This window comes from Perca fluviatilis, chromosome 5 (genome assembly GCF_010015445.1).
Source record: "Perca fluviatilis chromosome 5, GENO_Pfluv_1.0, whole genome shotgun sequence".
In the NCBI taxonomy this organism is placed as follows: Eukaryota; Metazoa; Chordata; class Actinopteri; order Perciformes; family Percidae; genus Perca; species Perca fluviatilis.
This window is the reverse complement of record NC_053116.1, coordinates 23,990,284-24,002,643: the sequence shown is the minus strand read 5'-3', so window position 1 is coordinate 24,002,643 and position 12,360 is coordinate 23,990,284. Positions and strand designations below refer to the sequence as shown.

The following is a 12,360-nucleotide window of genomic DNA, read 5'->3' as shown; positions in this document are numbered from 1 at the left end:
CCTATGCAGGTGTTGTTACACGTGGTCTGCCACTGCGAGGATGATCAGCTGTGCTTCCTGTCTCCCTGTAGCTCACAGTAGGGAAACTGCAATGTATTGCCCTGGCCACATCTGCTGTCCTCATGCCTCCTTGCACCAAGAGACGTTCACGCAAATTAGCAGGGACACCTGGGCGTCTTTCAGAGTCAGTAGAAAGGTCTCTTTACTTTCCTAAAACTGTGACCTTAATTGCCTTCCGCCTGCAAGCTGTTATTGCCTTTTCGACCCCTCAACAGGTGCATGTTCATTGTTTATAGTTCATTGAACAAGCATGTTTGGACACGCTTTCCCATTCAAGTGAATGAGACAACGTGTCCAAACTCTTGACTGGTACTGTATATATATATTTATATATATTTATAGTTATATCACAGTTACATGTCAGGGTCTCAGGGCCACCTGGTGGACAATCACTGAAAGAACATCACATGAAATGGTCCTGTATACATTTCATTAATTGTAACCCATTACCACTGAGGAGATTTTTACAGTCCGGTTTGTTAGTTGGCTATACCAAAAACATTACAAATTTCAATTCCATTTAGTGGATGGTTTGTCGATAGGCCAAAGAAGCAGTCTATTTTTTTGAAGACAGGATTTATTGATTTGTGAGCATTTTCATAATTTTCTGATAAGCCACGGTACTCACTCAAATGAAACAAATCTGGCACAAGTGTCCCATGATTGGCTGTCACCAAACAAAATTCTGATGCAGATATGGGTGTAGACATTTTGAATGTTGAATTTGTCACTGAAATAACCAAAGTAATGTATAGAATTTTGCAGCTGTGGTGGAGGTGTGCACTCTCTAGCTTGTAGAATGATATATTAACATTATATTATATATATATATATATATATATATATATATATATATATATATATATATATATATATATATATATATATATATTATATATATATATATATATATATATATATATATATATATATAAACATTAACTGTATATATCCACACTTCAGACATGTGTTGACACACCCCGAACAGGCCAGCAGCATAAAGGGTCTGTCACCAGACAGGCCTTTTAAACTGAATATCCTGTTTATATATCAGACAACTTATGTCACTTGTTGCCTAATTTAGTGCTGCACACAAACATCTTAATCCTGTTTACAGCACCCAGAGAGTAAGGAGCATACAAGCTAATTATAAAGGGATTGAAATCTTTATTTAGCCTAATACAGTACTGTGCAGTGGTTCACCTTAATCCAATGTTAACACCGTGAACCCTGGGCCAAACATGACTGGTGAACATTAGCTTGACAGCCTGCATAATATTCAAAACGTAGCTGCACCAAAACACACAGAGTGTAGAGTGTACGACACACATAATTTATGATTCCACTTCTTGATAAATAAAACTGCAACAATAAACTGCATCTTTGAGGAGTACAACATCAGATTAAGGCGATTCTTTGAAGAGGGGGGGCTGGCTCTTAAATATTCAGGCATGGTTATAAAGATGGAATGTGTAACATGTATTCTTCTCTCACAGATAACTTCCCCTCGTCCTTCCATCTTGTTTTCGTTTTTTGAGTGATGTGAAGATGATCCTTAAGCATTGTAGGACGAAGAGGAGACATTTCCACCGTGGCCGGTCCAGTTGGTGTGGACGAATTGACCGGGGTTGGACAGCAGCTCATATGTGTGGGCTCCAAAGTAGTCCCTCTGAGCCTAAACAGAACAAAACATAAACGATGACACAGACACTAATGATTCATTTAACTACGGTTTAATATGTCAACCTTCAAATTGCTTTGAAACCATTAATATGACATTTTGCTTTATATGCTGAAGTTTGAAAAGGTTAAAAAAAACGAATCTAAAGACAAATGAGTAAAGTAGTTATAAACAACTGCTGGGGTCTTAAAGCCCCCAGATCCCAACACAAACAGCTACATATTATCTTTTTAATCCGATATGCCTCCACACTAGCCATGTGCCCAGTGGGCTCTGCTCTGCAGTATCAACTGTTGTCTTAAGGCGCTGACAGACCAACCCGATTATCGGCCGTCGGACAGTCTGGCGAGGTCAGTGACCCGAGTCTGTTTGGTGTGTTCCATGCCGTCATATTTGACTTGTTGAATCGGCCAGTGGGCAGTCGGACTCAATCACCAATTACCGGAAATGACGAGCGGGATGAACGCCTCTCAAAATCTGAAGAAAATCTTTCAAACTGACCTTTGTCGTTCAAAAAAACAGACAGATTCAGCAACTGCATGACCTATTTTTCAATTAAAATGTTTTCAGAAACACGTTTCGGTGAACTATTTTCATAAAATATGAGATCGCATTCCAAACAAGGCATTATGGCCGGGGAGAAGCCAGACCCACGTGATGCGTTCGTCCAATCAGCTGTCGGTTTTAATTTTTGGGGCGACAATACAGATTAGCGCCGCCTGCTGTTATGGAGACGTTTTACGTATTGCGCACACGCAGAACGCACGCTCAAGTCGGTGTCTCTTCGGTGTGTTCCTGAGGGACTTTTTTGACTAACTTGGGGGAGAGGGGGGGAGGGGGCGTCTACATTTTCTGCCGACGGTCGGCCGTCGGGTTGGTGTGTCAGAGCCTTTACCTGAAGGAGATTGGCTGGCAGCTTTTCATGTCTGTAACCATCATAGAAGGACAGAGCTGTGGTGAAACAAGGCATCGGGATGCCATGCTGGACTCCAGTGCTGACTGCTCTGCGCCATGACTCCTGAACAAAGAGATTAAAACAGGTTAACAACAGTTTTTCATGGAGGTAATGTAATTCGGTGTTAATAAACGTGTGTTCACCATAACAAGGTCTTTAGAGGCCACTCAGTTCCTAACTGAGACCCAGTTTGAGGCAGGTCCAAATTATGTTCAGTCCAATATTGCTGTGGGTCTATGGGTCTGTGTGACAATAGGTTTAATTGATACAAGCGGACTTGCTATGAGCATTTGTTTTTCAAGGAGAAGTAAAGTTTTATTTGTGAAGTGCAGAGGAAAAGCGGTGCCGTTCACTCTTTTCTATGTAAAAGAGGAAATAACTGGTTTTGTGTGTCTTTGTCAATGTGGGTATTGCAGAATGGTCTTTGGCCACCTCCTCCTTCCTCATACCTGACAGTCCTGCACAGCATTACTAAAGAACGGGTCCAGCAGCAGGTTCTGTAGCTCAGCGTCTCCGTCAAACGCCTCTTTGATTTTACCCAGGAAGACGCTGGGGGGGGAAAGGAAAAGGCAGTGTTAGCCAACAGCAGGGACAGAGAAAGGAAAGACTCATAGTACTACTCATCTACTCATAGTAAAGGGACATTTCAAGTGCCATAATTGGGAGTAATGGTGGCTACACACTGCAAGTCATACTGAGTGTTGTATTTGATTTAGGTTTACGCAACGTCTTTTCAGATTACACAAAGCAAACCAGTGTCACAACCATAATTTCCTCATTCGCCTCTCAATTTGATTTTACAGGAAGAGTCAAGATTTTCGTTCATCTAGATCTCTCACTCCATCATAACACATATGCCAGTGACAAACTAGAGTCTATAACGTCCTTTATGACACTTAAGACTCATGGAAGACTTAGCCCTCTTTACCTAGAATTATTCTCCAATTAAAAATCCTATTCTAAAATCTTACAAATTGAATTATATCAATTCAAATAAAAAGAAACTTTCAGTCTTCTCGTTTTCTCAAGAAGTTCTCTCTTCACACTGCCTAACCACAGTTTTCACCATCATTGTGAAAGAAGCCTGTTGACATAAAGTTGCACAAGGCAGCAGTGAGGCAAACTAGCGATATGAGGACACACATGAGGTTAAATGTACCTTCGGATGATGCAGCCTCCTCTCCACATCAGAGCGATCCCGCCGTAGTTGAGTGACCAGCCGAACTCTTTGGCTGCCTGCCGCAGCAGCATGAAGCCCTGCGCGTAGGAAATGATCTTGGAGGCGTAGAGGGCCTGGAGAGAGAAGAATGAATCAATTAATCTGAAAATATTGGTCACTGTAAAAAAAAACAAAAAAAAAAAACTTGGTTTTGTTTCTGGTAATAGTTTCAACTCGGGAGCATGAATACTCTTGGAAACAGCTTCTAGAAAAAACTAAACATTATAACCTTCAGGAAGGTAGGATTTTTTTGTATGAGACTACATTAGTTTTAGCATTGTGTACCTAATAAACACACTGTGTGTTCTACCTTTCTGATGTCCTCCAGGAAGGCAGCCTTGTCACCGCTGAATTTGACCCCCTGTGGCCCTGAAAGGCTGCGGCTGGCCTCCACTCTCTCATCCTTTAGAGAGGACAGGCATCTGGCAAAGACAGCCTCCCCTGAAAAACAGAGGGAGAGAGAGAAGGGGGAGGAAGTGAGTGAGTGGAGGGGACATAAAGAGGGAAAACAAGGTTAGCTCTCTGCACACATCACATTATTGGAGCGTCACACAAAAGCAGAGCTCGATAAGCACTCATTTAGATTTCTGAAACCTCTCACAACAAAAAGGTATTCCATGCTAGCCAATGCCATGCTGCTGCAGGAACACCATGCTAACACAAAAACAATGCAAGGACAGCATGACTCAGCAGTTGTAATAACAGTATTATAAAAACAGGGCTTACCACTAGTACATCAGAAAAAAAAAAAAAAAAAGGATTGCCAGTTGCCACGTTAAAAATGACAATTACACCACAAATATCAAGATAAGAGGAAACTACTGTTGCGTAGGAATGACTTGCTAAAGAACAGCACAGCTGATGATGCAACCCACAAGCAGAGAGAAAGACGGACAGAAAGAAAAAACATCCAGTGAGTGAACTATCCTGGTGAGGAATGTTTTCCCATCCATGCACACCGTGCCAGCCTGCTCCACGCAGACTGGCTCGATCACCTCTCACACAATGAAGCCTTTTGTAATGCCTCTATCTCTCTATCACAAGAGGATCTACAGCACTGAGAGGGATTAAAGAAACTCATAGAAAAAAGAAGAAAAAAAATCTAATCTGAACAATGGTTGCCAGGGTTTGGTGACAGGCAAGTTTCTGCTACAAAATATCTGCATGATTGAACTTTTACTAAAAGGCGTATCGTGTATGGCCCTTTAACTTAAACTATGCACAAAATGTGTCCGTTTAGAGGGGCATGAGCTGATATAATGACACGGTTTGCCCTGGATTATTTATCTTGCTCCCGGCCCTCCATCTTGTCCACGGCTGTTTATGAAACAGTCAGAGCAAAGACCAACGCTGTGGAGAGTATCACAAATCCCCCTTATGTCACTTCAGATGAGCAGGCCACTAGAAAAGCCTTCAATCTTCTTAGTGGCAGCCACATATCGATCAAGTTCTCCAGAAGAAGCTCACTGGCCACAGTGGCTGTGTGTCAGGTAACTGGCCAAGCTAAACCTAACAACAAGTGCCCTTTAATTAGCTGAAGCAGTGTTGAAATCATGTGTGACGTAATGGCTTTTGCTATGTCATCATGACAAATGCAGTTTACTGAAAGCAGTAAGCACTGGAAGAAGAGAGAAGGAAATTAGATACTTCCTCGTCTACAACCTCCTTTACTTCCTCTTACCGATCAGAGTCACAGGTGTGCCGTACTCCAGGGCTGAAATGGCCGTCCACTTCCCTGTGCCTTTCTGTCCAGCACTGTCACGGATCTTGGGCAACAGATGTGTACCATCAGAGTCCCTGTATTTAAAGATGTTAGCCGTGATCTCGATCAGGAAGGAATCTAACTCTGTCTTGTTCCAGTTGTCGAAAACCTGAGTGATTCAACCACAGTGTGAGGAAATACAGACCGCCACTTTTTTTTTTTTCCTTCATTTGATTACACAGAACTGGCACAACACAAAAATACTAATAAAGATGACAATAAAAGATAACCTGTGCCATCTCATCGTGGTCCATAACCAGAACGTCCTTCATCAGGTGATAGGCTTCACAAATCAGCTGCATGTCGCCATACTCAATGCCATTATGGACCATTTTCACAAAATGACCTGCACCCTCATCTCCAACCTGCACGTGCAAGACAGTCAGATTATTGTGAGACGACATAATAACAACTGCCACAACCAATCAGTTAAACACAAATCGATCACCACTCACCCAGTCACAACAAGGTTCTCCTGTTCCAACCTTGGCAGCGATGCTTTGGAAGATGTCTTTAATGTGTGGCCTTCAAAACAAGCAACACCAAGCGTTTAAACTGATTAACTTACTGAAATGAATGAGTTAACCTTCTCAGAGATATTCACTGTTTTAACCATGCCCAAAGTCATACATGCATGCAACTTTATCAATAGTAACTGTGTTTGTTTTACCATGTATGTACCCAACATCTAGCGTGAAGCCGAAAGTGTAGAGCCTGTTAAAAAGTTTGTGATAACTCACCAGGCCTCTTTATGTCCTCCCGGCATGAGTGAGGGTCCATAACGGGCCCCTTCCTCTCCACCACTGACTCCGCTGCCGACAAACAGCAAGCCCTTCTCTTTCAGGCTCTTACACCGCCGCTGTATGCCAGAAACGCATAAATACTTTAAGAAGACCCCTCAAACAGAAATAAAGATTTCCTGCTGAACAGTGAATCAACGACTTACTGTTGTGTCTCTGTATTCAGAGTTGCCACCGTCGATGATGATATCCCCAGCCTCAAGAAGAGGAACCTGAAGAAGAACAAATGCAGCGCTAAGCCTACTGATGTATCTATGTTGGACTCAATTTTCCACAAGTGACTGTAAAACAATTCAGCACAAACTACCAACCAGTTTGTCGATGAAGTCATCCACAGCCTGTCCAGCCTTGACCAGCAGGATGATCCTCCTGGGCTTCTTCAGCTTGGACACCATGTCCTCCAGAGACTCTGCGCCAATCACCTTGGAGCCCTTCGCCTCATTCTTCAGGAAGTCATGCACCTTGGACACGGTCCGGTTGTAAGCACAGACCTATGGGAGAGGTTTGGTTAATTACTGAGTGAAAAAAAGTAAAGGAAAAAAAAGAAAAAAAAAAAAAAGTGTAGCAGGTTCTACTGCCAGAAGTTGTGTAAATAAAACCCATAAGTCATCTTACCACGAAGCCATGGTCGTTCATGTTCATGATAAGGTTTTGGCCCATGACAGCCAAACCAATCAGTGCAATGTCTGCTCTGTGAACAGAAAATAATCACATTTACTGACTGAGCATCAACAAGGACTTGTAAAAATTGTCCACCACCATCATACTCAAAAACTGTTTTGAATATATGCACTTTTTTTTCTTCTCATAATGTATCTTAAACCCATATGTTTAATCTCCATTTTTACTAAATATGGCAACCGCTATCTCGGTTATTTATTCGCGAAACGTCACGTCATATTTTTCTAAAGCAGGTTAGCTAACAAGCTAACAGCTCCGTGTCCACTACACACTAACTGATCAAGAAGACTAACTGTACAGAACAAATTAAACGACTACAAAGTCTACAATGACTTAACGACACGTATCAGCCGCAACCTCCCGAATGTTTCAACCATTCTAAATAAGTAAAAACTAATTTGAGAACTTACTCAGCCATGGTGCTCAGCGGGTAAAGTAGCCGTGGAGTATCAGTGTTCGAATGACAGTCGGGCTCTCAGCTCTCACACCACTTCACTTTCCTATTTATTTTACTTCCTCGTTCTCTTCTCGACGTGACGACGGCGAGGAGGAGCTCACGTACGCCCACGTAGAGTATCCAATCAGATGACGGCCAGCAAACTGAACCGATGTGGTTCCCGAATTCTCATTGGTTCAGAATCCTGAGGAGAGGTATCCAATCAATTCATACGCATTGACTCATCAATATTAACAATCTAATGTAATTTAATCACTGAGAGGAGCCCGATTTCTGCAGAATGAGTGCCTACTTTTGATACTGTAAAAAGGCTTTCATTTTGCTTTTATTACTTGTGGAGCACGTTGAGAGATGTACGCGAGATGTATCATAGAAACTATTGGTATGATCTAGGTAGGCTACTTACACCACTGAAATTTGCAGTTCTAAAGTAAACATTTAACTGAATTTTGTGAATGACATATTGCCCATGTATGGGTTAATTGAAAAACAAAACAAAAAACTGTGTTAATTTATACTTTATTTTTTGATTGAAGCAGTTTAAAAATAATCTTAATCTATATTATACAGTGCAATTTAGTATTAGTTTACTAAGTCAAAGTGTATAATATAAAATTAAGTTCACTATCCATTGTTGAATGTATGGCTGGCTGGCTGGATTCAGAGGTATTATGGGTCATAAAATGTAGAAAAGAACAATGGCAAGTAACTTCTCTTCCCCAGTAGTAATCTTTGATGTATGAGTCCCAGTCTTCTTTCCATGCAGTATGGGATTTCACACAGCTAATAAACCACGCCTTATTTCTTCCTTTAATTACTGGAAATCCGTGCCAGATCACAGGAAAATTACTGCACTAAACCAGTTTAATGTCGGTATGTCTTAACATGCATGAGAGGGGGGGGGGGGGGGGGAGGTGGTGTTATAGCAAAGAATCCAGACTAAAAGTACTGTATGATTATATATTTTTTTAATGCAATGAAACTTATTTTAATTCTTTAGAAAGCGCACTAGACTATAGACTGAGCCTGGGGTTTCACAGTGGAGAATTAATTTCATAACACTTAGTTATGAGAAACTATGGGATCATAATTAAAAAAAACTTTCTACACCAAACAAATTATTAAAATTAAGCAAATTATAAGTAGACATTTTTCTAAAGCATCTCAGAATTTTGGTTTACTGTTATAATTAAGTTTGACTAACCACAAGTATTTTTTATTTTTCTCGGTTCTGAAACATCTATTTCTTCCTTTTCCTGGCAGAGATGTTTCCGTAGCACACAGGTATCAGAAAGTTGTAATATGAAGTCGCACAAAGAAGACAAACAGGCAGCACTTGTTCTGCTAATGCACAGTTTGCACTTTTATTGTTGCCTCATTCACTAAACAGTTCAATGGTGCAAGATTACCATACACAGAATTAGGATATCTGCATGACACATCTATGCTATACAGCGAATGGATTATAATAATTACAAATACAGTAAACATATTTACATTTTAATTCAAGCTCCATACAACACAGATATTTACAAAATAAGTATGAAAATGAAACCAGTCTGACAAATAATGTACAGTGTTAATGTCGTGGTTTGTCTTTTTTCTTTTGGTGAAACAAATTCAAAGGGAATGCAGTTGAACTGATATTACAGTTATAGCCAGAGGGGACGATGGAAAATATCATGGCTAGTTTTGTTTTGAAAGGCATCAACGGAAGAAAAAAAAAAAGTGTTGAGGTGAAGAAAGACACCAGCACAACAATAGTATACTGTCATTTTAGATGTCACTAGCTACTTTGTATTATATTCCCTGATATTAGAAAAAAATAAAATGAGTTAAAAACCAACCTTATTTTGTTATAATTCAAGTGGCTGGCTAGCATGAGTAGTGAGTAAATATTCTTCAAATCAAAAGCAGACTTCACTCAAACCACTTTCTAATAAAGAGAAAGCACTAATGTAACTCACCTCCTCTGAAAAAGATGCAGTGGGTTACATTTTAGTAATTCTCTTTTTTAACTTTTTTAAATGATGGAAAAACACACATCTTCATAGTACATTCAACGCTCTCCCAGTTCAGACTGGAAGAGGCTGCCACACCATCATTTTGGTTCACTCCGAGTAGAACAACTAAACCGCACAGACTTTATTTGATCAGTTAGTTGAACCTTTTATTAATATGTGCAAAGAGCTGCAAACTAATATATACATTGCAAACAATAAATACACAATCCAAAATGATACACCTCTGCAAATTAGTCTGTAAAGTGAAAATGTTTGCTCCAACATATCGATATCTCACTCAGTACGCTGAGGTTAACGTGAGGTACCTTGCACTTAGAGCCTTCATCAGTCCATAGATGGTTTTTCGTTATTATTTTTTTTTCCTTCACAGACAAAACATTTTCCCAGAAACAATTCAGCAGGTTTTTGTTCCTCTGCCCATCAGGTTGGCTGACCCGAGGGCAGCGACGCTCTGCCATTTTTACTCATTCGGACTTCTGAGTCAAATGTTTTCTGTCTTTACATCAGCAAACAATGAAGATATGTCACCAATAATTCCACTAATATTTGTAACAGGCGATGGCTGCCTCTGTTTCAACACCTTCAACCTTAATTTCTCTTCCATAAGATACAGTAGGCATACTACTGGTTGGTTGGCCAGAGTGTTTAATTCCCATCTGTGCTAATCACACTTCTACCATTTGAAGAGACAGAGGCATAATTTATCAGGAGCCAAATGCAACAGCTGTAGAACGATGTACAGAGCAAATATTTTTTTTTATAAAAAAATATCAGAAATAAACCCTTTGCGTATATGTCGTCCTTTTAATATCACTTCTTTCTGTCTAACAAACGGCCATCCAGTGTAACCTTGGTATGTGCTCTTATCAGTGTTCCTGATGCTCAGAAAAAAATCTTGGACTCAACATGTGTGATCTGCCCACGTCTTGCTATAGATATGTGTTAATGTGCAAAATAAGGTTAAACACCAACACAGCTGGTTACAACAAAATAAATGCCCTTGGTTACATTTTGTATAAAACTTCACTGTGGAATGATTAAAAGCATAATAGAAAAAACAATGTTAATAATAATTTAAAAAAAAGAAACATCAACCCAAATAGAGTTAGATGAGTTTCAATTCAAGAACACAAATAGAAAATGAACACATGGTAACCTGTGGTGCTGCTGAACAGTAAGTACTTCACTTTAGACATTTTACCTGACACTAGCATGACAGTGAGGGGAGTCATGGGATAGACTATACATTATCTGTCCTGCAGGCTATGTGCTAGCAGCTTCATCACATGTCTACCGGCGTCAAGGCTAGAGCATTGCAACTTCAATCTTCTTTCTTACTTCTTCCTCCCATTTCACCAGGTTTTGTTTTAGTATTCAGTATCACACGTGCGTGATGGTTCAACTAAATACTAGCAAATGCTGAGACTCTCGGGATCCGAGTCTCAACAAGTTAGTATGACAAAAAAAACTGCTAGAGGAGCTGAGAGGAATGTCTTAAATGAAAGTTAACTACCACACTGATCCCAAAACAGACTGTATGTACAAATCAAATTCTCTTTTTAGAGTACTGTCCGTCTTCCTCCTCCACCCTGTTTTTTTGTTGAGATGAAATAGCAAAAGGACAAGGACAAATATCTACTCCTGCATGAACAATCCATTGTCACGGCTGAGATATGAAATAATCCTCATGCATTTATTTTTTGCATGTCAGCATGTATTTTTGACGTTGACACAAATGCATGATTGCAAGTAATCGCTTGACTGACGGCACTATCGGGGTTGGCGTTGGTGAATGTGCACGGACTGAAGAGTGGGATCTAAATATCACATAGGAATCCTGCGCTGAACTCAGGTCTCGCTGAGTTGGGACACATTTTTTAGACTTAACATTTTGTTGCTAAAGGCCATTTAGGAGACAGCAGAGGGGAAGCTAGAGGCGCTGGTCTGATGCAAATCTCACCTATGAATTCATTAGCAGCAATAGATCTTGAAGTAGCCTTGCTTTCTGTAGCAGAATAAAAAGTAATACATCAATTGGAGAAAATTGTATATTTTCCCTTCATGGTTTCAACTGTAGATTATCGGATTTGTTTAAATGTCTTTTGAGTAAGCAAACCTGGAGTTCTCCTGAGGACTGCTGCAGTTATCATGAGGGCATATTAATAAAAAATGAAACTCCTTTCGGGAGACAAATAACACTGATAGAGACAATTTCTTTACAGATGATTGGCAAACAAAAAATTAGTGGCCAGAAAGAACAGTTTCTGAAGAATCGTGCACACACAAGTAGACTATTACAACATGCTACTAGTTAGGGAGTTAGGGAATGACAACAAAGCGGAACAAAATTAGACTCAGCCATTGTCATAAAAACAAAAACACAAAAAGCTGAGTAGGAGAGGGCACGAGAAATCGAGAGGAGAAAAGCTAAGTTGGCAGAGTGTTGTCGGAGGGAGAGGGGGAGGCAAATTTCTCTGGAACTGAAACTTTTAGTCGCATGAAAGGAGACTTAAGCCACAAGTCTACTTACAAGAGAAAACTGTCAAGAATCACAATGATTAATAAGTGTTAACACTTGGTATGTTCAAAAGGCTTTCCAGAAACAATGGTAGCCATGGTTTCCTGTGGGCCGGTCCAACCCACTCAGTTCTTCATTAGGCCACTGCGCCTCCTCGCCAGCTTCGATCTGTGGGAACAGGATTTTCTTTTGTGACGAGACCA

General features: G+C 40.3%; 2 protein-coding genes across 25 annotated transcripts in view; both read right to left on the bottom strand.

Annotated features, from left to right (window-relative positions):
* Nucleotides 1–1,207: 1,207 nt before the first annotated feature.
* pgd (phosphogluconate dehydrogenase) lies at nt 1,208–7,698 on the bottom strand. The gene is made up of 13 exons (XM_039801310.1): nt 7,569–7,698; nt 7,093–7,168; nt 6,789–6,968; nt 6,624–6,689; nt 6,418–6,536; nt 6,133–6,202; nt 5,908–6,042; nt 5,597–5,786; nt 4,226–4,356; nt 3,856–3,989; nt 3,146–3,245; nt 2,637–2,759; nt 1,208–1,735 (listed from the first exon to the last, which is right to left on the bottom strand). Exons 1-13 carry the CDS (start codon nt 7,574–7,576, stop codon nt 1,616–1,618), a joined length of 1,452 nt encoding a protein of 483 aa, XP_039657244.1. The 5' UTR covers nt 7,577–7,698; the 3' UTR covers nt 1,208–1,615.
* A 1,253-nt stretch (nt 7,699–8,951) lies between these two features.
* kif1b (kinesin family member 1B) overlaps nt 8,952–12,360 on the bottom strand; it is a 65,227-nt gene continuing 61,818 nt past the window's right edge. For 19 of the 24 annotated variants that reach the window (XM_039801286.1, XM_039801285.1, XM_039801290.1 and 16 more), the window contains one exon: nt 8,952–12,325. In XM_039801286.1, coding sequence (XP_039657220.1) covers nt 12,283–12,325 — 43 coding nt within the window. In that variant the 3' untranslated portion in view covers nt 8,952–12,282. The remainder of the gene's footprint in view (nt 12,326–12,360) is intronic. The other 5 variants (XM_039801291.1, XM_039801300.1, XM_039801303.1 and 2 more) reach the window with 1 other exon arrangement.